We start from the raw sequence: 27,056 nt of genomic DNA on the forward strand, positions 1-27,056 counted from the left end.
ACCAAATGGCTGGGCAGCAGTTCTGCAGAAAAGGACCTAGGGGTTACGGTGGACGAAAAGCTGAATATGAGTCAACAGTGTGCCCTTGTTGCCAAGAAGGCTAATGGCATTTTGGGTTGTATAAGTAGGGGCATTTCCAGCAGATCGAGGGATGTGATCATTCCCCTCTACTCAGCACTGGTGAGGCCTCATTTGGAGCACTGTGTCCAGTTTTGGGCCCCACACTACAAAAAGGATGTGGACAAATTGGAGAGAGTCCAGCGGAGGGCAACAAAAATGATGAGGGGGCTGGAGCACATGACTTATGAGGAGAGGCTGAGGGAACTGGGATTGTTTAGCCTGCAGAAGAGAAGAATGAGGGAGGATTTGATAGCTGCTTTCAGCTACCTGAAAGGGGGTTCCAAAGAGGATGGATCTAGACTGTTCTCAGTGGTAGAAGATGACAGAACAAGGAGTAATGGTCGCAAGTTGCAGAGGGGGAGGTTTAGGTTGGACATTAGGAAACACTTTTTCACTAGTAGGGTGGTGAAGAACTGGAATGGGTTACCTAGGGAGGTGGTGGAATCTCCTTCCTTAGAGGTTTTTAAGGTCAGGCTTGACAAAGCCCTGGCTGGGATGATTTAGTTGGGTTTGGTCCTGCTTTGAGCAGGGGGTTGGACTAGGTGACCTCCTGAGGTCCCTTCCAACCCTGAGATTCTATGATTCTATGATTCTATGATAGGTGCCTAGTGGAATTTTCAAAATCACATAGTTGCCTAACTCCTATTGACTTCAATGTTGATTGGCATTAATTACATTCCTATCCTATAATTCCTTATTAATTGAATCCCATATCAGCTTTTCTATTATTTTTCCTGGTATCGATATCAGGCTAACCAGCCAATAGTTAACCAGGTCATCCCACTTGCCCTTTCTGAATATTGGCATAACACTCACAATCTTCCAGTTTTCTGGAATTTCCACAGTACTCCAAAATGTATTAAAAATGACATTGGTGAGCCAGAGATCTCCTCAGCCAATGCTTTAAGGACTATTGGGTGCATTTTATCTTGGCCTGATGATTTAAAAATATTTATCCCTAGTAGATGTTGTTTAACATCCTTCTTGGTTACTAATGGACTGGAAAGTATTTAATCATCTTCATGTGATAGTAGTACATCATCCCACTTCTTTTTTTCAAAACAAAAATATTTATTGAATAATTCTATCTTTTTGGCAACATTAACAATAATCTTACCATATCCATTTAGTAATGGGCCTATACCATTGCTAGGATTTCTTTTGTTGCTAATACACTTTAAAAACTTATTCTTACTATCCTTAGCCATGCCAAGCTTTTCACTGATGTCTAATGATGTCCCTTATGTCTTTTAAAAAATACAGTGAAAAACTGGAGAGGATGCAGAAAAGAGAAACAAAAATGGTTGAGCACTGGAAAAATGCCTAGCAGGGAGAGACTTAAAGAGCTTAATCTATTTAGCTTATAAAAAAAAGATCAAGAGTTGACTTGATTACAGTGTATGAGAATCTTCCCAGAGTGAAAGTACGAGGTTCTAAAGGGCTCTTTAATCTAGAGGAGAAAAGCAGAACAAGAACCAATGTCTGGAAGCTGCAACCAGACATATTCAAATTAGAAATAAGACACAAATTTTTAACAGTGTGGGCAATTAAGCACTGGAACCAACTACCAAGGGAAATGGTGGTGGATTCTCCATCTCTTGAAATCGTCACATAGAAACTGGATGCCATTCTGGAAGACATTCTTTAGTCAAACACTAGTTACTGGTTCAATAGAGGGGGTATACATTGATTAAATGAATGGCTTACGATAGATGATCTAATGGTCCTTTCTGGCATAAACTCTATGATTCTATGCACTCCTCTCCACAAGAGCATAGCCGCTGCCAGACTGGATTAGACCCAACATCCACCTACTCCAGTATCCTGTCTCTGACGATGGCCACTACCAGATGCTTCAGAGGAAGGTGTAAGAACCCTGAAATAGCATATGTGGGACATCAGCTGCCCACATAAAGTCTCATCCTGCTTTCTAATAGTAAAAGAACAGCTTAAGCCCTGGAGCATGAAGTTTAATATCCCTTCCAAAAATGTTATCACTTTCGTTATGATACCTGGATATTCTTGATACCCATATAAATGTTCAATCCCTCTTTGAATTTTGCTAAGTTCCTAGTCTTAATGATTTCCTCTGGCAATGACTTTCACAGGCTAATTAGGCATTGTGTGAAAAGCATTTCCTTTGATCAATTTTTAATTCACCTTCAAAGCCTAACTCAGAACAGTCATTCTAATCACATAAGGCAATATTCTCTCATACGTGAGTGAGGAGCCTCATGATGCTGTGGGGAAGAGGGTCTTGATTCTCAGTCCTGAACCAGATTCTTCTAAGACAGATCTATTGAGAACTGCTGTGGCAGTGGCACCAGGCCACGTGCAAGACCACAAGACCCATAAAGGTGGTAGAGGTTAAGGGGCTGGCATAAACAATGGAAGGTGAAAAGACTGGCTTCCAAAGAACTACAAGAAATGAAGACACATGGAAACGGATGTTTCCCCTGAAGAGGCGGTAAGGCCTCCTATGAGAGCCAAGCACACCAAGGATGGCTACTCTAATCTATCCCCAGCTGGGATATAATAACTCTCAACTGAAACCCTTTTCCAAATGCACCTAGAGAAGACATGGGTGGTGAGACGAAGGCAGCTGGGAGACTAAGGAAGATAGCCAGCTGGTGAGTATCTTGGGAACTTCTGTCTTATTGCTATTTGATTAACTTTGAGGAACAAGAAAGGAGAACTTTTGGTGCTGGGAACTTGTCAATGATTTTGGTATGAATCCGGATTGCTTGCTGTGTTCTGAAATCAAGGCTAGGTTGCTGACTATAAAGGTGAGATTGCCCTGCCGCTGGGTGTTAGCATCTGTTTCTAGCAGGGCTCTTTGAAGTGAGAGCAGTGCAGTTTTTGATCAGCTAGGCCTGTGAATAGAGGCGGCTGAGTGAGAGGGGTTGCGTCACCCACTCCAGGAGTGTGTGGGGCCCGGGTTTTCAAAAGCACAGAAACTCACAATGGCTGGTAAGACAAATGGCTGGTGAGATAAAGGGAGTTACCTAGCTGAGTTCGTCAGAGCAGGAAGGCAGGGAGGTGCAGTGGTGTGTTGATTTTTTTTCTCTTTCCCTAACTTGCAGCTGCTCTACAAAGAAGAACCTGCCATGAGATGAGAACGGCATGTCATCAACAACACTGCTAGCTCTTCCTCTGCCTGCACCTGTGGGGCCCTCACCTGACACACATCTTCACCCTGGAGGCTTCCACCCAGACCCTGGTCTTGACTTGCTGGGAATGCAGCCTGCGTGTCCCTAACAACAAAAGCCAGTCAGGGGGAACCACTGGCATGAGAGGTGTCTGTAGGAGCCCCCACTCAGGAAGCAGGTAAGAGAGCTACAGGGTGAAGTGGTTAATTTGCATAGCATGTGGGAGCACAATGACTTCAGTGAAGGGACACACATGGAAACATCTGGGATGGAGGATGCTAGCTGACTACAGGTGACTACAGCAACACCAGAGGAGGAAGGAGAACCAGCTGCTCTACCTGGGGGACTTGAACTACCCAGATATCTGTTGGAAAAATATGCGAGCAACTTTTTGTTTCAGAAAGAAAAGGAAGTAACCAGGGGCACAGCCATTTTAAATTTGATTCCAACCAACAGGGAAGAATTGGAAGCGAATTTGAAGGTGGAAGGCAATTTGGGTGAAAGCGATTGTGAAATGAGAGATTTCATGATTCTAAGACAACGAAAGAGTTAGAGCATCAGAATAAGGACAATGGACTTCAATAAAGTAGACTCATAGAACTGGTAGGTAAGGTTTTGTTGTGATTATCGAACCTACAAAAGTTACCCTAAGCTCAACTCTAAAATGTATGTGAAAGCTCATAAGATGTTACAATAGACTCATAGAATCCTAGAACTGGAAGGGCCCCCCAAGAGATCATCTAGTCCAGTCACCTACACCGAGGCAGGACTAAGTATTATCTAGACCATCCCTGACAGGTGTTTGTCTAACCTGCTCTTAAAAATCTCCAGTGATGGAGATTCCACAACTTCCCCTGGGCAATTTATTCTAGTGTTTAACCACCCTGACAGGAAGTTTTTCCTAATGTCCAACCTAAACCTCCTTTGCTGCAATTTAACCCCATTGCTTCTTGTCCTATCCTCAGAGGTTAAAGGTAATAATTGGAGATATACCAATCTCCTAGAACTGGAAGGGACCTCAAAAGGTCATTGAGTCCAGCCCCCTGCCTTCACTAGCAGGACCAATTTCTGCCCAGATCCCTAAGTGGCCTCCTCAAGGATTGAACTCACAACCCTGGGTTTAGCAGGCCAATGCTCAAACCACTGAGCTATCCCTCCTCCTTGTAGCAACCTTTTATGTACTTGAAAACTCTCTCCATCTCAGTCTTCTCTTCTCCAGACTAAACAAACCTATTTTTTTCAATATTCCCTCATAGGTCGTATTTTCTAGACCTTTAATCATTTTTGTTGCTCTTCTCTGGACTTTCTCCAATTTGTCCATATCTTTCCTGAAATGCGGTGCCCAGAATGGGACACAATACTCTAGCTGAGGCCTAATTAGCCTGGACTAGAGAATAAGAATTGTTTCTCGTGTCTTGCTTACAACACTGCTGCTAATACATCACAGAATTATGTCTGCTTTTTTATAACATATTAAGTTGTGAGCTACTATAACCCCCAGATTCCTTTCCGCAGGACTCCTTTCTATGCAGTCATTTTCCATTTTGTGTGTGTGCAACTGATTGTTCCTTCCTAAGTAGAGTACTTTTACTGGTCTGTAATTCCCTGGGTTGTCCTTATTTCCTTTTTTTTGGTTGGCACTATATTTGCCCTTTCCCAGTCCTCTGTAATTTCTCCTGTCTTCCATGACTTTTCAGAGATAATTGCTAATGGCTCAGATACCTCCTCATTCAGCTCCTTGAGCATTCTTGGATGCATTTCATCAGGCCCTGGTAACTTGAAGACATCTATCTTGTCTAAGTAATTTTTAACTCGTTCTTTTCCTATTTTAGCCTCTGATCCTAACTCATTTTCACTGACTTTCACTATGTTAGACGTCCAGTCGCTACTAATCTTTCTGGTGAAAACCAAAACAAAGAAGTCATTTAGCACCTCTGCCATTTCCACATTTTCTGTTATTGTTTCCCCCACATCACTGAATAATGGGCTTACCCTGTCCTTAGTCTTCCTCTTGTTTCTAATGTATCTGTAGAATATTTTCTTGTTACCTTTTGTGTCTTTAGCTAGTTTAATCTCATTTTGTCCTTGGCCTTTCTAATTTTGTCCTTACATACTTGTGTTATTTGTTTACAGTCATCCTTTGTTATTTGTCCTAATTTCCATTTTTTGTAGGACTCTTTTTTGAGTTTCAGATCATTGAAAATCTCCTGCTTAAGCCAGGATGGTCTCTTGCCATACTTCCTGTCTTTCCCACGCAGTGGGATAGTTTGCTCCTGAGTCCTTAATAATGTGTCTTTGAAAAACTACCAACTCTCTTGAACTGTTTTTCCTTTTAGACATTCCCTGAGTTTGCTAAAGTCTGCTTTCTTGAAATCCATTATCTTTATTGTACTGTTTTCCCTCCTACCATTCCTTAGAATTGTGAACTCTTACTTCATGTTCACTTTCACCTAAGCTTCCTTTGCCACTTTCAAATTCTCAACCAGTTCCTCTCTATTTGTAAAAATCAAATCTAGAACAGCCTCTCCCCTAGTAGCTTTCTCCACCTTCTGAAATAAAAATTGTCTCCAATACATTCCAAGAACTTGTTGGATAATCTGTGCCCTGCTGTGTTATTTTCCCAAAAAATGTCTGAGTAGTTGAAGTCCCCCATCACCACCAAGTCCGGTGCTTTGGAGCTGTACCCTTCATACCAATATTCCAGCCATGCGTATTGTCCCACCAAATCGCTGTGATGTCAGCTATGTTATAGCTGTGTTTATTAACTAGCATTTCTAGTTCTTCCTGCTTATTCCCCATACATCTTGCATTAGTATACAGACACCTAAGATATTGATTTGATTCCCCCTACCATGTTCTCTCTGGTCTCCTCTCCCTTATCCCGGCTATAACAGCCCATGCCTGACCCTCCTACCACCCCCGATTCCGACCCTTCTCCCAGGTCTCCATCTTTTTTACTTACCTGTGGGCTTTTGTCACCTGCCCCCACCAAACCTAGTCCTCCACACTAGGTTAGCCAGTCTGTATCCAAATACAATAGCCATGAACAATAGATCAAGTTGTTACAAATGCAAGAAAACCACACAGGAAACTGTATTAGTCCAAATAAAATGACCTACAGATATAAGTAAAGGAAAGTGGTGAGATCCTACTTAGTAAACAAGAAATGTGGGAACAGAGTTACCTCTCTGAAGTTTGACCTTATTTCAACCACCAGTTCAATCAATTTCCATAAGGAGGCTAAAATATGCCACCCACTTTTACTAATTTTTTGGGCTTCTTAAAAATACTTTTTAAAAAAAAAAAGAGTCCTCTTCACCTGGCTCATCCCCTGCCCTTCCAGCACTGCAGCTCACCTCGACTTATCTAATGGACTTTCGTTCTGCTAAGTAGGCCAGCTGGCCTTGCCCTTGTTTGAGGAACTTTGTTTTCACCTGTAAATGCTAAAAGTCATCACATGATCGTGACACCTAGTCCTCAGTCACCAGTGGGGAGACCTAATTAGCAGTGCTGCAGGGGCAAGTAAGATCCGGTATTGTATTCCCTTCCCTTCTTGTGTTATTTTCTACCCCACTATTTCTTGCCTCCTATCCTATCTCCCTCTCTTGGCTTTTTATTGAATCCTGAAATCAATTATACTGCATTCATCCAAACTTGCCTTGTCGAAGGAGAAAGAATCCAACCAGACAGATGACAGCCCTAACAGACAGTAACTAACCAGGGTCCAAGCAGCAGGTGTTGTGGACGACTTGCCAGCCAGAGCATCCACTCAAAACTAACCAGCAGTGACACAAAAACATCAACAAAGGCCATATTTCAACCAGTTTTTCTATCCTCTCTCTCTTCCACCTTGTGTCTACTTGTTTGTTAAGAACAGGATAAGTGCATGCCCTTCACATCAGGAGATAATAAAATTAACCTTATCATTGTCATCAAAGAAAGGTTCTTCTGAAAATATGAGACACTGATACTTTGACTCCAAAAGCAGAGAGACTCTGAAAAGCTCTAAGTTTGTTTTGCATAATCACGCCACCACAGTTTCAACATGTTTGTTTTAATTTCTTGTTCTTTCTTGTGTTTAACGTTAAACAGTAATAGATAGGTTTGGGTTTAAGGTTTTTATACACAGTAATAGATAGGTTTGGGTTTAAGGTTTTTATACACTGTTTCGCTGTTCAACGTTTGGGTTTCAATAATTTTAAACAGAGGCCTTGGTTTTACTTGGTTACTTGGGAAATACCCAGAAGCATTCATTCAGAATGAAAGTTTGTTGATTAAACACAAGGTTAGACTATTTAGATAAGCTAGATGTATTCAAGTTGGCCAGACCTGAAAAAATGCATCTAGGGTACTTAAGAAACTAACTGACCCAATCTTGGAACTGTTAGCAATTATCTTTGAGAACTCATGGAGGACAGGGGAGGTCCCAGAGGACTGGAGAAGGAGAAACATATAGTATCTATCTATGATCTAAAGAGGATCAAAGGGGATCTGGAAAATTAAAGACCAGTCAGTCTAACTTCAATACCTGGAAAGATACTGGGACAAATTACTAAATAATCAATCTGTATACACCCAGGGAATAACAGAGTTATAAGGAATAGCCAGGATGGATTTGTCAAAAACAACAAAAGCAAATCTTCCTAAGTTCCTTCTTTGATAAGGTTAATGGCCTAGTAGATAGGGCAGAAGCAGGAAATGTGATGCAGCTTTATTTTAGTAAGGTATTTGATGTAGTCCCATGTGACATTCTCATAAGGAAACTAGGGAAATGAGATCTAGATGAAATTACTAAAAGGTGGGCGTACAATCTCTCTGTACCACACATGTATAACACAAATCTGCACAATTGGTTGAAAGACTTTAATTAAAGAGTAATTATGAATGGCTCACTGGCAAACTGTGAGGGAGCCTCTAGTGGGGTCCCATAGAAATGAGTCCTGGGTCCAGTGCCATTTAAGATTTTCACTAATGACTTGGATAATGGAGTGGAGAGTATACTTATAAATTTTTCAGATGACACCAAGCTGGGAGAGGTTACAAATACTTTGGAAGACAGGATTAGAATTCAAATGGACCATGACAAATTCAGAACATAAAAATGGCCATAGTGGGTCAGACCAAAGGTCCATCTAGCCCAGTATCCTGTCTTCCATGAGTGGCCAATGCCAGGTGCCCCAGAGGGAATGAACAGAACAGGGAATCATCAAGTGATCCATCCCCTGTCGCTCATTCCCAGTTTCTGGCAAACAGAGGCTAGGGACACCATCTCTGCCCCTCCTGGCTAATAGCCATTGATGGACCTGTCCTCCATGAATTTATCTAGTCCTTTTTTGAACCCTGTTATAGTCTTGGCCTTCGCAACAACTTCTGGCAAAGAGTTTCACAGGTTGACTGTGCGTTGTGTGAAGAAATACTTCCTTTTGTTTTAAACCTGCTGCCTATTAATTTCATTTGGTGATCCCTAGTTCTTGTGCTACGAGAAGGAGTAAATAACACTTCCTTATTTACTTTCTCCACACCAGTCATGATTTTATAGACTTCTATCATATCCCTGCTTAGTCGTCTCTTTTCCAAGCTGAGAAGTCCCAATCTTATTAATCTCCCCTCATACGAAAGCCTGATCATTTTGTTGCCCTTTTCTGAACCTTTTCCAATTCCAATACATCTTTTTTGAGATGGGGCGACCACATGTGCACACAGTATTCAAGATGTGGGTGTACCATGGATTTATATAGAGGCCATATGATATTTTCTGTCTTATTATCTATACCTTTCTTAATGATTCCCAAATTGACTGGCACTGCACATTGAGTGGATTTTTTCAGAGAACTATCCAACGACTGCAAGATCTCTTTCTTCACTTTTTCTTCAGTGTTAACAGCTAAATTAGACCCCATCATTGTATATGTATAGTGAGGATTATGTTTTCCAATGTGCATTATTTTGCATTTATCAACACTGAATTTCATCTGCCATTTTGTTGCCCATTCACCCAGTTTTGTGAGATACCTTTGTAGCTCTTCGCAGTCTGCTTTGGACTTAACTATCTTCAGTAGTTTTGTATCATCTGAAACTTTTGGGACCTCACTGTTTACCCCTTTTTCCAGTTCATTTATTAATATGTTGAATAGGACCGGTCCCAGTACAGACCCCTGGAGGACACCATTATTTACCTCACTCCATTCTGAAAACTTACCATTTATTTATTCCTACCGTTTGTTTCCTATTTTTTAACCAGTTACCAATTCATGAGAGGACCTTCCCTCTTATCCCGTGGCAGCTTACTTTGCTTAAGAGCCTTTGGTGAGGAACCTTGTCAAAGGCTTTCTGGAAATCTAAGTACATTATATCCACTTGATCTCCCTTTTCCACATGCAAGTTGAGCCCCTCAAAGAATTCTAATAGATTGGTGAGGCACGATTTCCCTTTACAGAAACCATGTTGACTGTTCCCCAACAAATGGTCATCTGTGTGTCTGATAATTCTATTCTTTAATATAGTCAGGCTTATCAGCCTGTAATTGTCGGGATCAGCTCTGGAGCCGTTTTTAAAAATTGGCATCACATTAGCAATCCTTCAGTTAGTAGTTCTGCAATTTCACGTTTGAGTTCCTTCAGAACTCTTGGGTCAATACCAGCTGGTTCTGGTGACTTATTACTGTTACATTTATTAAATTGTTCCAAAACCTCCTCTAATGACACCTCAATCAGGGACAATTCCTCAGATTTGTCACCTAAAAAGAATGGCTCAGGTTTTGGAATCTCCCTCACAACCTCAGGCATGAAGACCAATGCAAAGAATTAATTTAGTTTCTCTGCAGTGGCCTTATTGTCCTTGTGTGCTCCTTTAGCATCTCGATCATCCAGTGGCCCCACTGGTTGTTTAGCAGGCTTCCTGCTTCTGATGTACTTAAAAAATGTTTTTGCTATTACTTTTTGGGTCTTTAGCTAGCTGTTCTCCACATTCTTTTTTGGCCCGCATAATTATATTTTTATACTTCACTTGCCAGAGTTTATGCTCCTTTCTATTTTCTTCACTAGACTTTAACTTCCATTTTTTAAATTATGCCTTTTTGCCTATCACTTCTTGTTTTACTTTGTTGTTAGCCATAATGGCACCTTTTTGGTTCTCTTACTATGTTTTTTAATTTGGGGTATACATTTAAGTTGAGCCTCTATTATGGTGTCTTTAAAAAGTTTCCATGTAGCTTGCAAGGATTTCACTTTTGGCGCTGTACCTTTTAATATCTGTTTAACTAATTAACTGGAGGATTTTAAGTACAGGCTGGACAAACAGATTGGTTTAGGTCAGTGGTTCTCAATATATTTACCATTGTGGGCCATATATGCAGCTCTCTATGTGTTACGTGGGCCGCATCTACACAATATATACACTGCATGTATAGCCCTGAGGATATCACATAGGCTGCAGCTGTATACTGATTGGGCCGGGGTTGAGAACCAGTGGTCTAGGTTTATTGGTCCTGCCTCAGTGCAGAGGGCTGGACTTGATAACTTCTCAAGGTTCTTTCCAGCCTTAGATTTCTATGATTCTATAAATCTCAATCCCTCTCCCCCACCCCACCACACACACACCCCTTAAATGAGGAGAATCAAGAGAATAAGAAGTTATCTTCACCTCTGCACTGTGTCATTGAAGGTTGCAGCTCAGGTGAGGGCAGAGTCTGTACCTCCTCCACAATCCAATGTATTGATAGTGCGGAGGGATCCTGGAGAGTGATCATGTTGGTAGTGATGAGATTCTATGTATGAGCCAGCCTCCCAGTTCTAATCAACCGGAGAGAAGAGAGCAGTTTCTATTCCCACCTCTCCTCTTCTGCAGACCCTCAAAGAGTGGGACAGAAAAGACAGACTAGCCCAACTTCAATAGTGTCTGCAAAGATCTCTTTCCTCACAGGGCATATCCACTGTCAGAGGATTTCAAGCTGTTCATGCCAAGAAAGATGAGCTGACAGGATCAGAACCAACCAGCTTCACCTGGAGTCACAGACACATTTTCAATAGAAGCAGCTTCAACCCCGTGAATCTGGTGAAATAAACAGCTTCCCTGAACTCTACACTGCCCTGCCCCAGATCAAAGGTGTACAAATCAAATTCAAGGGGCTGAATCTCTCTAAAAAAGAAAGTAAGAACCTAGAGGAAAGCCTGATGGGTTCTGAGCTAGGAGAGTGTCCAGACGCAGAAAGTTATGGAGGTGATTGCTGATCGTGACCCCTTTTTACTGTCATACATGGTGGGTCTCATTTGCGAGGTCCACGGCTTATGTTCACAGCTCTACTGACAGTTCTTGGCACACAGCCAGACATGTGCAGCCCTGACAGCAGGGACCTGTAGAAGCATTATCCAACAATTATCCTTTATAAGTTCCTACTCTTATTGCTCAGGGCTCCATTAACCTAGAAATGCAGTGAACTTTTCTTTCTTTTAGTATATGTTCCATTACCTTAACTAGCCAGTTCATGCTCTCCCCCTTTCTTCATGATCAACACCATCTTTGCTTTTTTCTAATCCTTTGGTATCTTCCCAGTTCTCAATGGACGTTTAAAAAATAATTTCTAGTGTTTGGAAAGTTCATTAGCTAATTCCCTTGACTTGCAGGTGCATGCCATCTGGACCTGCTGGTTTGTGTATGTTCAGTATCCCAAGTATTATCTGACCTACTTTATATCAGCAGCTATACAGTACATACAAAGTCAGCATTTTCTTCTTAATTGATCAGATGATTTCCTACAACTTTTCTCAACAGAAAGAGATTTAATAAAGCAGTTCAGTAGCTCAGCCATTCTATAATAATCATGAATGCAATCTCATTCGTCATTCATTATTGTGTTTGCTTTCCTGCCAGTACTTCTGCTTGATATACTTATACGGAGACTTCAGATTTTCCCGAGGCCCTTTGGCAGCATTAACACTCCTTTTCGCAAATGATGCGAGCTTGTTTTACCAGTATTAGGCCAACATTCTTCAGTAAGCATATGAATGAAATGAACAGAAAGGAAAGCTCAGAAGTGACAGCTGCAGTGAAGGTTTTAGGGAAGTCAAAGGAGGAGGAGTGAGGCCCAGGATTCCCGAGAGACTAAGGCGGTAGCCCAATATTTGCTTGAACATCTACTTGAAGGTCCATACTCCAGGAAGCCCACCACTACATCTCCTTTTGCCTGGACACCCCTGTGCCCTCTGCTTGGAGCAGGCATTTGACCCACTGTGTGGAGTTAACCCTCTCCTATGAGTAAATCCTGTCAGCTCCTCCATTGCTCTAAAGGACTCCAGTGCCACCAATTTCTCAGGGAGAGAACTGGAGAAGTTCAGCATGGGGCCTGGCTTTAGGCACAGTATTGAGCTCAGCTCTGCAGAGGGTCTCTCTGTAGAGCTGCAGAGATATTGCAAAGAATGGGGATGCCCCAGTGAATCACAGAATATCAGGGCTGGAATCTAGTCCAACCCCCTGCTCAAAGGGGAACCAATCCCCTGACAGATTTTTTTTGCGCCAGATCCCTAAATGGCCCCCTCAAGGATTGAACTCACAACCCTGGGTTTAGCAGGCCAATGCTCAAATCACTGAGCTATCCCTGCCCCCATGACTTGGCACATTCCCTGCATAAGTGAGGAAGAGCCCTGGGTGAGTGCAACTAGCATGGAGGCTGCTGCAGCAACAGGAGCCCAGCAATGGTGGCCTGAGGTGGGCAGCATTCCTCTCCCCTGCACCGAGTCCAGCTGCAGGGCTTTAGCATGAGAGATTCCCCGTGGTGACTAACTGCCCCAAGTACACAAGAGAGGATGTGGAATTGAAAAACAGAGTTTTGGAGAGACAGTCCAACCTGCTGAATGCCCGACAGTCTGTTTATACTCTTTGGTACAGCAACCGAAACAGCCACAGTAAACAGTCCACCAAACATACTAACTACAAACAGTGACGGTTTCAGGCTGCCACACTGACTGACACAGTCAACCCCTCCTCTATCACCATGGACAGCACAAACACCCACACAGCAACCACCCACGCAAGTTCCAGCACCCAAAAACCCACAGGGAGTGCCAGACCCCTGTTACAGTAGCTCCACTGGTTTCCCTAGGCAGTGCTGGGAAATGAGAACCACTGAAATATCGCAGGACCTAAAGTGAGATAAGAGGGGAAAATAGGGTGAAAGGCCAAACTCACCAACGTCAGACTCTTTGTGGGTTTTGATGATTTCAGCCAGTTCAAAATTTCCTGCAATGATGGCCACCTGAAAAGAGAGGAAGGGAGGAGGAGTGAATGATTCTGAGCTGCACTATTCCCCAGGAAAGACCAGGCCTACTAGCACAGAGGAAACTGCTATACCACACGGGCTGGCAATAGCCATTCGCTGTGGCAGACTGCCACAGCCAGCACTCCTCCTGGCTTGGCCCAAAAGTAGCATACACAGCCAGCACCTTTGAGGTGGCATCCTGGTGCCAACAGCGACCCACATTCCTCTTGCAATGACTCCTACACTCAGAAGTGACAGAGAATGCAGAGCTCAGAGGAGATTCAGTAGTGATGCTTCCACTACTAACTGGGGATTAAATTCGGGGCTTGTAGTTGCTGCTGAAAAATTCTCACACCTGGAGCTTGTTAGGAAAACATTTACTCTTGGTTATTTCCCAGTAACTGAACTGTCTGCAGGTCTTGCCTTGGCAAAGCCACAGATCTGTGTTATGCTTGTTCCAAGCTGTGCAGGCCGTGGAACCTCTTCAAAGCAGGTAGCTGTTGCGGGCAGCCTGCTCCAGACAATGGCCAGAACACTCTAAACCAAGATTAAATAAAGCCCTGCCCATTAACCAGCTTGTAGTATGGCAAAGATTCTCATAATACTCAAAGGAGCAAGGAAAGAAGGGAGGTTGAACGTAGATCTGAACAGGAAACACATGCAGAGAATTCTAGTTACTAGTTAGGATCCCTTTTTCTCCTTCAAGGAATTGCTGCTACTCATCCTCACTCCTGGGAAACTAGACACCACTAGCAATCCTCAGGAGGGCTAATATGTGATTAAGTAGACAGCAAGTGAAGGACTAGTCTCCAGAAATGAGCATCCAATCGAGACAGTAGAGGAAAAGTATGAATTGAACTCTACGTAGAGCCTTCTTACACATTCAGACTATTAAAGCATTACAAAGACAAGCTGCCGGAGTTGGTACTGCCGAGCACAGTGAGTCCTAACATCTGGTACCTGCAACCCTTTCTGGTTGTAACAAGTCTGAACATAAAATGTCATCTGTTTAAACAGCCTCTGGGCCAAAAATCTCTTGCTCGTTAGACTTATCTCCACATGCATCAACCCACCAGGATGATTTGCAAAAAGGCTTAATCCTGCCCATGGGAGTAATTTACAGCCCCTTTACACAGGGTCAGAGAGTGTAAGGCCAGAGGGACCGCCAGATCATCCAGTCTGAGCTCCTGTACATCACAGGCCACCAACCCCACCCAGCTTCTGCACACTAAACCCTACAGCCCAAATCAGACCAAAGCATCGCAGCCCTCAGAGACTAGACTGTGCTGTGCCACAGGGAAATAACAGGAGGGACCGCAGGGCACCAGTGCCTGAGGCCACTGCAATAGGAGGGAAATGATTAAGTGACATATAAGCAGATAACCTGGCAGTGACCCACACCCACATGTGGAGAGGATGGGGAAAAAGCTCCAAGGTCACCGCCAGTCTGATTTGGGGGACAATTCCTTCCCAACCCCACATATGACGATCAGTGAGACTGAGCATGTGGGCAAGAGCCAGCCAGCCATGCACCTGAGAGAGAGAATGCTCAGTGCCATCTGGGAGCACTAGACCACTCAGCCCAGTGTCTCATCTCCAGACGAGGCCATTCCTGATGCTTCAGAGGAGGAGACAAAAACCACCACGATGCATTGGCCAGAGGATCCCTTCATGACCCCTGCAGTGAACAATCTCAGCCCTGAAGCATGAGATTGTTAGGAATGTAAGGCATAAGCTGAAAGTGAGCCCCCAAACTATTGAGCCTTGACCCCTACTACCACCAACTGTCCTCTCATGCCGTCACACTCTTGCATTCGTCCTGCTCTCTCTTAAAACTAATTATGTTGTTTGCTCCCCACAGCTTGTACTGGGAGGCTGCCTCAGAACCTCACTCCTCGGATGGATAGAAACCGGCTTCTAATTTCCAGCCTGAGTTTGTTCATGGCCAGGTTTGTTTGGGTTTGTTCTAGTGTAAGTTTGTTCGGGGAGGGGAGGAGCTGGGGGCGGGAAGAGGCGCAGAGAGAGCAGGGCCTCGGAGAGAGAGCAGAGTTGGGGTGGGGCCTCAGGGTAGAGAGGGGGTGGAACACCCCCAGGGAAAAAGAAAAGTTAGTGTCTATGGTTGTGCCAACACTGCCCTTCAGCCTCAATAGCTCATCACCCTCCCTGGTGTTTACCCCCCGTTTATCGAGACCAATCAGATTCGCACCTCCCCCCTACTCAGTTTTCTGTTTGCCAGGCTAAACAAGCCAACCTCCTCCATTCTCCTCTCCTAAGACAGGCCCTCCATTCCTCTGATCATCCTAGTAGCTCTTCTCTGCACCTGGTCCAGTTTAAAGTCATCTTTCTTGAACATGGGTGCCCAGGAAATGCCTCACCTGATACACCCTAGGATCACATTTGCCTTTTTGCACAGCTGCATCACACTGGTGGCTCAGAGTCATCCACTGATTGACCCCCACACCCAGGTTTCTCTCCTCTTCTGTCACTTCCAACTGAAGAGCTCCTAACTTGTAGCAGAAATTCTCATTAGACCCAAGCGTATGACCTTGAATTTTGTACTACTGAATTTCATCCCATTTCTGTCATTCCAGGTCTTCAAAGTCACCCAGATCCCCTTGTACTGTTCTGATCCTCCTATGTATTGATGGTGCCTCCCAACTTCGTATCATCAGCAAATATCAGCACACTCCTACTGTTTGTGCTAAGGTCATTAATAAAAATATTGAATAAGATTGGTTCCAAGACCAGCTAGGAGAATTCCACTAGTAACCTTTCTCCAGTCCGACAGTTCATCTTTTAGCACAACCCCTTACCATCTCCCTTTAGCCAGTCCCTTATCCACCATACAATTCTTGTACTGATCCCCATCTTCTCTAATTTAACTAATAATTTCCTGTGTGGAACTAGGTTAAATGCTTTGCTGAAGTCCAAGTATATTAGATCTGCATTTCCCTCATCTAAAAAACCAGTTATATAGTCTGGCCTATGTCGCTTCAGAACCAAGATTGGCAGGATAATTGTTTGCTGCAGATGAAAGTTTGACAGCACTCTGAGCAAGAATTTAGGTCATAACAATTTTATCCTTGTAATCACTTGTAATGGGCACACGAACCACGAGATGCTGAATCACTCTCACAGTTCAGGCGCATGTTATTGCCACCAGAAATGCTATCTTCAGAGATAGGTGATAAAAAAGCAAAGTCTGTGAAAAGTTTAAAGGATGAAATCCATGAGCCAAGTAGAATTATGTTCAAATCTCAAGCAAATGATGCCCCAACAGACTGTTGGGTACACACACAAAGGCTATTTACCAGTAACTATAGTTCTTTCTGCGTGATTGTCGTTGCATATACCCTCCTGGGAAAGGTACCCCCTGCTACACAAGATGCTGGAACTTTCTGGGAACGTGTGACTACGGGGACTGCACAAATGCTGTTGTGTGGCAATGAACATTAAGTGCCCAAGAAAGGTACAGCCCCAATTCCCTCAGTTCCTTTACAGGAACACCAGAATCCACAGAGACAGAAAATCTCTAAGGAATAGGGGAAGATAGGCAAGGAGTTTAAATATGCAAAGGCAGCTTCTTTGAAGAACGAGAGACAGGTGTTTAATTAGCAATAAGGGATGCTGCAAACAGGCAGAGGTGTTAGAAACAGAGCTTTATGATGAGGCTCTGATGTTGGTCCCCACTGACCAGACCCAGATCTGTATTTCTGCACCTCTGGTCCCACACCAATCTAGTTCTCTTCTGAAACCTGACCCCCCACAGCAGCCTCCAGCCTTGCCTCCCTATATGAGATCAGCTCTCGGATACAGAGCACCTGGCTCAAGCTGACCCCAGGCAAGACCAAAGTGTTGCTGATCAGAAAAGGAAATGCTTTAAAGAGCTGGCCAAGCCATGGGCTCCACCTTTCACTGATGTTGCACAGCCCCCATTCATCAAAGCGGTGCAAAGCCTCAGAGTCCTGTTTGACTCCTCACTAAGGGTATATCTACAATACCCGCCGAATCAGCGGGAAGTGATCAATCTATCGGGGATCAATGTATTGCATCTCGTCTAGACACTATACATCGATCCCTGAACGCTCTCCCCGTCGACTCCGAAACTCCACCAGGGCAAGAGGCGGAAGCGGAGTCGACGGGGGAGCAGCGGCTGTCGATCCCATGCCGCAAGGACGTGAAGTACGTCAATCTAGATCGATCTAAGATACATCGACTTCAGCTACACCCCTCCCCCCCAAATGTAGACCAGGCCTAAGCCTGGATGACCAGTGACTAAAAATGCCTTCTTCCACCTGCAGCTCACTAAGAAACTTCGTCTCTCCCTCCTGAATGAGGGCCTGGCTACAGTACAATATGCATTTGTCACCTGCCGGCTTGATTACTGTAATTCCCTGTAACTGAAATTAAATGTGAAGATGATGTAGAGGCTCCAGCTGGCACAGAAGGCAGCTGCCTGCCTCCTCCATGGCCTAGACCACCATGAGCACATCCAGCCTGTGCTCAAGTCCCTCCATTGACTCCTGGTCAACTTCTGAGGCCGGTTTAAGGCTTTGGTCCTAATTTTCAAAGCAATTAATGGCTCATGCCCTGTTACATCAAAGACTGAATTCAATCACAAAGCCTAGACAAAGCACGTGAGAGCTGGGGATAAAGCACTCTCTGTCGAAAGGCTCGGGATGTGGCACAATCTGTCAGAAGAGATCAGATGAATCTAGAGTCCTACCCCTGATGACGACTACGGCTTCAACCCCTGGCTTGACTCCTGACTCTGTCCCCGGCTCTGGTTCCTGGATCCTGACTCTCTAACCCTGAGGCCTGACCCACTCGTGCCCTCATCCCTACAGAAAGGTACTAGGGAGAACACTTTCAAATTTTCTCCTTAATACAGTCACCCTCAAGGGACACAGAGCCACGCTTTGGACACCCTGGTTTAAAGATGCCAGTGAAATCTGACAGAGTTCTCTTGAGCAGTCCAAATCCTCATCCATTAAGGTGCCAAGATCCAACTCACTGGGAGAAGGGACCTTAGATTTCAGTGCAGAGTGAGCTGCTTCTTCCAAGATGAATCTGGGGACACTGGTGATATCCAAAGTAACTTATTTGCAAAAGAAATCTGAACACCAGTGTCTGCCCACGCTAGGGCCACCACAGTTAAATGAATCATCTCTTGCTTCACTTTTGGAAGCCCTGAAGGGAGCAGAAGAAATAAGGGAGAAGCAAAAAGGAGACCTCAGGGCAAACAGAGCACAAAGGCATCTGAATGGGCTCCTAAGTCCCGCTCACTTCTTCATAAAACAAGAGGAAAATCTGATTCATCACTGACTCCATCCAACACCAGTCATGTTGATGGAAATATCTGCAAATCAGGTTGTCCATTAGGTTTTCCTGCCCTACCACAGAACAGCTTACAGGGTTATTGGATTTCATATGCATTATTCCCTCTGTCTCTTTTCCACTTGGTGATTCCGTATTACCTGTAAGAATCTCTGCCATTTTTCCTTTCTCAGCAAATACATTGTTTAAGAGACCAGGTTCTATGAGCTCCCCAGCCATTGGAAGAATCTCTTCCAAATACCAGTGCTGGGTGGAAAAAAGGAAACTGTTGGAGCCCATTCTGAGGAACAGGCCACGATAGCAGGAATTAACAGACAGGAGGAGGACCACACACAATTCTCCTAAACTTGTCCCAACTTGCTGCATAGAGACATTTTAGCTAAGCATGGCAAGGTCAAATTTTTAAACTGACAAAGAAGGAGGCTGCCATGCTAGAGGCTATAAGCCTGAAATTCAGAGGCAGGATATGACTGAATTTCAGGTGGGTAATAACTGGCTTGGTAACTTTCTACATTTCCAGAGCAGGCAAATAGAAAGTGCTCTGCAGCATAGATTCCAGGGAGTCTCTCGGTAGGCTCCAAGAAAGATATTCATAAACTTATGCTGAGCTTTAGCTTCCTCCACAAGAGAAAGGGTCTTCAAAAAACTGGCTCAGCCCTTCACATATTGAATTCGCATGAGTCTGTCACCCAAGAGACCTTGCTGACAAAGCTGAGCAGACAACATTCCTGGATGCTTGGTGAAGATAAGGGAAGAAGCTGAGAGGAGGTACTATCCCGGTACTCAATTCACAGTGCTTTATTGAGATATATAAGGATAGATCTGAAAGGTACAGTGCTCAACCTAGTCCTGGCAAAGCAGGGAGAGGATGATGGCACTTAGTGTTATCAAGCTACACTTCCTTGAGAAAAGAAAACTGGGAGAATACAAACCAATTCCACTGAATGTCACTGCAAAACCTGGTGTATTGCTTTCAGATGGATCTCACCCAACCAGTGTCTTACGAGAAAGGGCATAGCGGTAGGCATAGCAGGAGGGAGAGTTCCTCAGCATCTGTAGATTCAAGTAGTCTTTTGGCAGGGGCTGTAAAGGCATTCCAAGAGCTAATCCTTCATATTTCTCATGCCCTTGATATTCCCGTATGTTCTACACAGTGCAAAAGGGTAGCATTTTATAGAATCGCACCATGGCCTATTTTCTGGAATCCAAAATGACAGATAGCCATAGTGCAAAGAGGACCAAATCCAGTGAGACATGCTCTTTGAGCAGCCTTACTGCAGTGAGATCAATAACGTCTGCAGTGACTTTAAGAAAGGATTCCTAGCACTGGACAGCTGGCTTATTTCATGAGATTTGGAATAGGGTGCTTCATCTTCTCTGTGAAGCTCCTAATTCTTTCTTCCAATCTAACCACCTTTTCCCCTCCCACTGGGGACTGAACATTCTTTCCCCTCCCACTGTACTGTAGGATCACTGTGATTTATTGACTCCCAAGCCCCAAAAAGGAGTTGTCCCTGCACTTCCAATCAGTGAAACACAGGACATTTGGGCAAGAGGGTCTGTATCTAATGCCAAGGAATAGAAGGCTCAGATCCATGCCTGAGGCCAAGCCCCCTAAAGGCTAACTGCTTTCACACAATACGATGGTCCATGCATCCAGACCTAAGGACAATCCAAAAGTGAGGATGCACCCATGCAACCCTATGAAGGAGCCATTTTAAAATTCAGGGCAAAGAACAGAAGGAGCCATTCAAATGTAGCTATACAACAGGGAGAGGCTAGCAGCTCTGGGATTTAAGCCAGATTCAGTGAAGGCAGGAATTGCACGAGTCACTCCACACACAGCTTTGCTAGAGTACGGGACACCCAACCTGCAGGTTCCTCTACTATTCAAACCCAAACCCTAAAAGAGAACTAGATAAATTCATGGAGGTTAAGTCCATTAACAGCTATTAGCCAGGCTGGGTAAGGAATGGTGTCCCTAGCCTCTGTTTGTCAGAGCGTGGAGATAGATGGCAGGAGAGAGATCACTTGATCATTACCTGTTAGGTTCACTCCCTCTGGGACACTTGTCGGCAGACAGGATACTGGGCTGGATGGACCTTTGGTCTGACCCAGTATGGCCGTTCTTATGTTCTTAAGCACTCCTCGAGCTTTGCCAATGCACAGCTTCAGGACCCTCAGCCACCTTTTATTCCAGCTCGGTTCTGCTGCTGCCACCCACTCTGCTATTCCAACCCTTCCCCATGCACACCCAGCTCAGCCAATGCACCCCATTCCTGACCTGGTGAGGAGGGTTGCACTGTGTCTGTGAGGATGTTTACTGCAAGTGAAGGCATGCTGTTTGAAGCTGATGCTACCCCTGTGCATGAGGTACCTCTCCCCACCAATGGGGCAGGGCACAGACCCTGGGGGACTGACTGGAGACACACCTTTCCTTGAATCCCCTCTTCTGCCTATTTCCTGTCCCCAAAACGTGGCTCCCGTTCAGCAAGGATGTGGTGGTCAGGCTGCCACTGCAATTTTCTGCCTATTTGCAACATACATTAATCATCACAGTTTCACCTGTGCGCAATCCGTTCTGTAACAGGAATGAGAAGATCCCTCGGCTTCTGCTGCTCTCCCCATGGGAGATATGCTGACACAGGCCTGGGATAAAAATAGCCCAGGGTTTATCACTAGTACTGTAATGTCCTGCCAAAACGTAACGCTCTAAGAGACCATCTGCAAACTATGGATCTCATTTCCTATCAGCAGAAGCAGCACAGCAGCTTTTTACTGAATGGTCCCAAATATCAAACCAGAAAACTCTAGTCTACAGAAAGAAATAATGACAGACCCTGGCCCCCATGGCAGCCAGGCATGTGGCAGGATGAGTTTCCCCCCATCTCAGACCCATGGCAGCTTGGCCCATGGCAGCATGAGCTTCCTCAATTATGCCAGTTGCTGGCTATATTAGGGAATCTTCCATCCAGGCCTTCAGGGCTGCTCCAATTGCTCCACACCTGTTGCTGTGATGGTTTATGGCAGCTCCCATTGGGTAGGTCTACACTGCAATTAAAAACCCGCAGCTGGCTCCTGCCAGCTGACTTGGGCTCGGGACTCAGGCTAAGAGACTGTTTAACTACAGTATAGATGTCTGGGCTTGGGTGGGACCCTGAGCTCTAGGACCCTGCGAGGGGGAGGATCCCAGAGCCTGAGCTTCAGCCCGAGCCAGAATGACTACACCACAGTTAAACAGCTCCACAGCCCGAGCCCGAGTCCACTGGCAGGGGCCAGCCGCAGGTGTCTAATTGCAGTGTAGACCTACCCATTGAGGCCACCCCCAGTCCTGCCTTTCTCTCTCTGCCAGCAGCGGTGGCTTTGGTGTCACAGAGGGATTTCCTTAGAAGGGATTTTTCAGTCTCTTCATAATTTATACTAGCGTTTTTGTTCTCTATTTCCTCAGGCCCTGCAAACTGAGTTGTGCTCTGCACTGGACTTATTCCCTCTTCCACACATCTGGAATGGTCAAGGGGGCCACATCTCTGGGTATGTCTACACTTCCCACGTTACAGCGTGGCCGCAGCAGCACTGTGACGTGGGCAGTGTAGTCACGCTTTATTGCTGGGGGAGAGCTCTCCTCGCGATAAAAAACTAACCACCCTGAACGAGTGGTGGTAGTTTTATCACTGGGAGCACGGCTCCTGGTGATAAAGCGCTGTCTATACTGGTGCTTTTCAGCGCTAAAACTTTTGTCGCTCAGGGGGTGTTTTTTCACTCCCCCTGAAAGTGGCTGTGTAGACACAGTCTCTGTTCTTCCTTGGAATTTTCACTAAAGGACACTGCAGTTTCCTCTGAGAGGAGGGGCAAACCACAGGTCACTTGGGACAGACAATACAAATCAGCAGACATTAAATCCCACAGGTTCAAAGAGGAAACCTCACTGTATTCATGCTCGTCACAGAAAGGCAATGGCATGGCAGACCTGGACAGAAACAAACACTCAAACAACATTAATTCTGCCTTGTAGCAACATCATGCAATGAAGACAGCTCACTTATCAGTACTTGCTACGCTTCAAGCATCGCCTTTGCATTCATGCTTGTGGGATACTGTGCCCCTGGTGTAGCACTGTGGAAGTGCCTTCAAAAGCTGTGTTTGTTGGGGGATCACGTGTGCATAACAGTGGCACCGTATTCTACATTGGGGGGCCCTCCCTGAATAAACTCAGGTCCTGACTGTATAGAGAACGCCAAGGTAGAGCAGTGGGTGGGGGGCAAGTATGACTGTACAGAGGTGACTATCAAAGAACAACAATTACTGGTAACTAACCTCCCTTCCTTCAAGGCCTCTGTGCTTTCACACTTGTGGGAGTTCGGGAGCAGTGCCCCCTAGACAGAAGGTAGGCAAGCAGTTCTTTAATGGAATATGCACTGCAGCACCACTCTTTCCAAAACAGGCATCAGAACCAAGGCCAGAGAACAGTGCTGGGTGAAAGTATGCACTGAACTCCAGCTTGCTGCTTTGCAGGTGTCCACCAGCAATAGCATCTAGGCAATCTGCCAGTGCTGCAGAGGAGGGCCTCTAATGGAGTGCAGAGGGAAGAACTGGTGTCCTAGCTCAGACAGAACAGTGCTCTATACAACTTTTTAATAAGTTGTGATACCCTTTATTAGGAAATAAGTGGGTCCCCCCAGAATTTACCTGTCATTTTTTCTAAAGGTCTTGGTCTCCTCTAGTTAAAAACAGAGCATAATTTCACATCTAGGATATGAAGATGTACTTCCCCTGGATGTTAATAGAGACTTGAGAAGAACATAGAGTAGGAAATATATTGAGAAAGATGGAAGTTGGACAACACCTTAGGTATGGAGCGAGGACGCATTGTCATCTTGTCCTAGACCACAGTGGCAGGCAGAGGAGCCCTTAATGCACTGAGATCGCTAACTCCCCAGCAGAGATGACTGCAATGAGGAAGACCATCTTCAAAAAAAGGTTACTCTCCTTCTCATAACTTTTGTTCTTTGAGATGTGTTGTTCACGTCCATTCCAAACAGGTGTGCGCGTGCCACATGCACGATGGTTGGAAAGATTTCCCTTAGCAGCACCCATCGGGTGGGCTATGGAGCCCCCTGGAGTGGCGCCTTTATGGCGCTCAATATATGACCCAGCCAACCAGACACCCCTTTACTTCCTTCTTGATGGCTACTCTGACAGAGGGGAAGGAGGGTGGGTGTTGGAATGGACGTGAACAACACATCTCAAAGAACAACAGTTACGAGAATGTGAGTAACAGTTTTTTCTTCTTCAAGTGCTTGTTCACATCAATTCCAATCAGGTGACTCCCAAGCTATACCCTGGAGGAGGGGTCAGAGTCAAGGAACCACTGATTGGCGCACCGCTCTGCGGAAGGCTGCATCATCTCTGGCATGATGGGTGATAGCGTAGTGAAAGGTGAACGTATGCACTCATGACCAAGGAGCTGCTCTGCAGATCTCCTATACCAGCACTTGGGCCAGAAATGCCTCTGAAGAGGCTTGAGCTCTTGTGAAATGAGCCATAATAGGAGGAGCGGGGGCCTTGGCCAGCTCATAGCATGTGTGGATACAGTCTGTGATCCAAGATGAAATATGCTGAGAAGAGATCGGGCGTCCTTTCATCTGATCTGCCACTGCCATGAATAGTTGGTTCGATTTTCTGAACGGCTTAGTACACTCAATGTAGAATACCAACGCCCTCTGGACATCCCGTGAATGAAGCCGTTGTTCTCAGGCACTGATGTGAGGCTTGGGATAAAACACTGGCAGGAAGATATCTTGGGTGGTATGAAAATGTGACACCACCTGGGGAAGAAAAGCATGGTGAGGCCTGAGTTGCACCTTGTCCTTGTGGAAGACCGTGTAAGGTGGATCAGAGGTTAGTGCCTTCAGCTCAGACACCCTCCTAGCTGATGTAATAGCGACTAGGAAGGCCACCTTCCAGGACAAACAGAGCAAAGAACAAGTTGCCAATGGCTCAAAGGGGGGCCCCATAAGCCTGGATAATACCAAGTTAAGGTCCACGCTGGTACTGGCAGACAAACATGTGGGTATAACCTTTCCAGCCCCTTCAAAAAACGCCCCACCATGGGACTGGCGAATAAACAACGGCCGGACGCTCCCGGGTGGAAGGCCAAGATGGTCATGAGGTGTACCTTAATAGAGGACGGTGCAAGGCCTTGTTGTTTCAGGTGTAGGAGGTACTCTAAGATGAGTGGAACTGGTGTCTCTAAGGGAGGTGTATGATGCTCCTCACACCAGCATGTGAACCTTTTCCACTTGGCTAAATAAGTGGCCCTGGTGGATGGTTTCCTGATGCAAAGAAGGACATTCCTGATAGGACTCGAGCACAGGAGCTCCGTCAGATTAACCATGAAGCTTCCACGCTGTGAGATGGAGGGACTGAAGGTCTGGGTGGTGAAGGTGACCAGGGTCCTGTGTGATTAGGTTGGGGCAGAGTGGTAGACCTATCGAGACCGATCAACTCCAAAAGCGTGGTGCACCAATTATGATGGGGCGATGCTGGAGAAAGGAGGATCACCTTCGCCTTGTCTCTGCGGATCTTGAGCAGAACCCTTTGCATGAGAGGGACCGGTGGGAAGGCATACATGAGTTGATCTCCCCAGGGTAGTAGGAACATGTCCGAGAGGGAGCCTGGGCTGTGGTTCTGAAAGGAGCAGAACATCAGGCATTTCCTGTTGTTCCTGGTGGAAAAGAAGGTCGACCTGGGGAAATCCCCACCTTTGGAAGATAGAGTGAATGACATCCGGTCGCATGGACCACTTGTGATTGTGGAACGATCTGCTGAGGTGGTCCGCTAGTTTGTTCTGCACTCATGGGAGATAGGATGCCTCCATGTGAATGGAGTGGGCTATGCAGAACTCCCGAAGTTGAAGGGTTTCTTGACATAGGGGAGAGGAACGTGCTCCCCCCTGCTTGTTGATGTAAAACATGGCAGTGGTGTTGTCTGTCATCACTGCCACACACTGGCCTTGTAGTATGCACAGGAATGCTTGGCAGGCCAATCATACCGCTCTCAGCTCTCTGATATTGATGGGAAGAGAGAGTTCATCTTGCGACCATAGCCCCTGTGTCTGGCAGTCCCCCAGGTGTGCACCCCAACCCAATGATGATGCATCCGTTACCAGGCTCAAGGTGGGCTATGGGCTGTTGAAAGGAATCCCTCACACACTGTACAGGGGTCGAGCCACCACTGGAGGGACTGGAGTACTTGCTGTGGCAACGTAAGTACTGAGTCCAGCCTGTCGCGCCATGGGCAATATACAGAAGCGGGCCACGCTTGGAGTGGCCTGAGCCTGGCATGCCTGACCACCATGGCAGAGGAGGGCCAGGCAGCCCTGAGCAGTAGTGGTGGGGTACTGCATGATGCTCTGAATGATGCCCACTATGGCTTGAAATCATGTCTCTGGTAGGTACACTTTCACTTGTACCAAGTCCAGGACCACTCGGATGAATTCTCTTCTCTGGGTCGGTGATAGGGTTGATTTGTTCATGATGAGGAGGAGTCCTAGTCTCTGAAATGTGGATTTGACTAGTCGGACGTGAGTCTCCACCTGCTCCCTGGAATGGCCTCGCAGCAGCCAGTCATCTAGGTAGGGATATACCTGTAACTGCCTCCTGTGGAGAAAGACTGCTGCTACCGACATGCACCTGGTGAATATCCGGGGCACAGTGGATAGGCCGAATGGGAGGACCATGACCTGGTAATGTTTGTGGCTGACCACAAACGGCAGAAACCGTCTGTGCTGAGGTTGAATGGCTATGTGGAAGTACATGTCTTTCATTCTGAGGGCAGCGTACCAGTCGCCCGGATCCAGGGAAAGGATGATTGTGCTCAGGGAGACCATGTGGAATTTCAACTTTACCATGAACCTGTTGAGTCCATGCAAGTCTAAAATGGAGACCCCTCCTTTGCCTTGGGGATGAGGAAATAATAGGAGTAGAATCCCTTGCCCCTTTGCTCCTGAAGAACCTCTTCCTCTGCCTCTACATCTAGGAGCGACTGCACCTCCTGGATAAGGAGCTGCTCATAAGAAGGGTCCCTGAAGAGGGACGGGGAAGTGGGGTGGGAGGGAAGGAGCAGAACTGGAGAGAATATCCCACCTCTACCACGCAAAGAACCCAGTGGTCCAGTGTTATTAGGGACCATGCATGGTA

General features: G+C 45.6%; 1 protein-coding gene across 1 annotated transcript in view; it reads right to left on the reverse strand.

Annotated features, from left to right (window-relative positions):
* Positions 1-27,056, reverse strand: part of SHANK3 (SH3 and multiple ankyrin repeat domains 3) — a 653,367-nt gene that overhangs the window by 469,558 nt on the left and 156,753 nt on the right. The window contains exon 10 of the mRNA XM_039498975.1: positions 13,452-13,518. Within this exon, the coding sequence (XP_039354909.1) occupies positions 13,452-13,518 (67 nt within the window). The remainder of the gene's footprint in view (positions 1-13,451; positions 13,519-27,056) is intronic.

The sequence above is a fragment of the Mauremys reevesii genome, linkage group 1, assembly GCF_016161935.1.
Source record: "Mauremys reevesii isolate NIE-2019 linkage group 1, ASM1616193v1, whole genome shotgun sequence".
NCBI lineage: Eukaryota > Metazoa > Chordata > Testudines > Geoemydidae > Mauremys > Mauremys reevesii.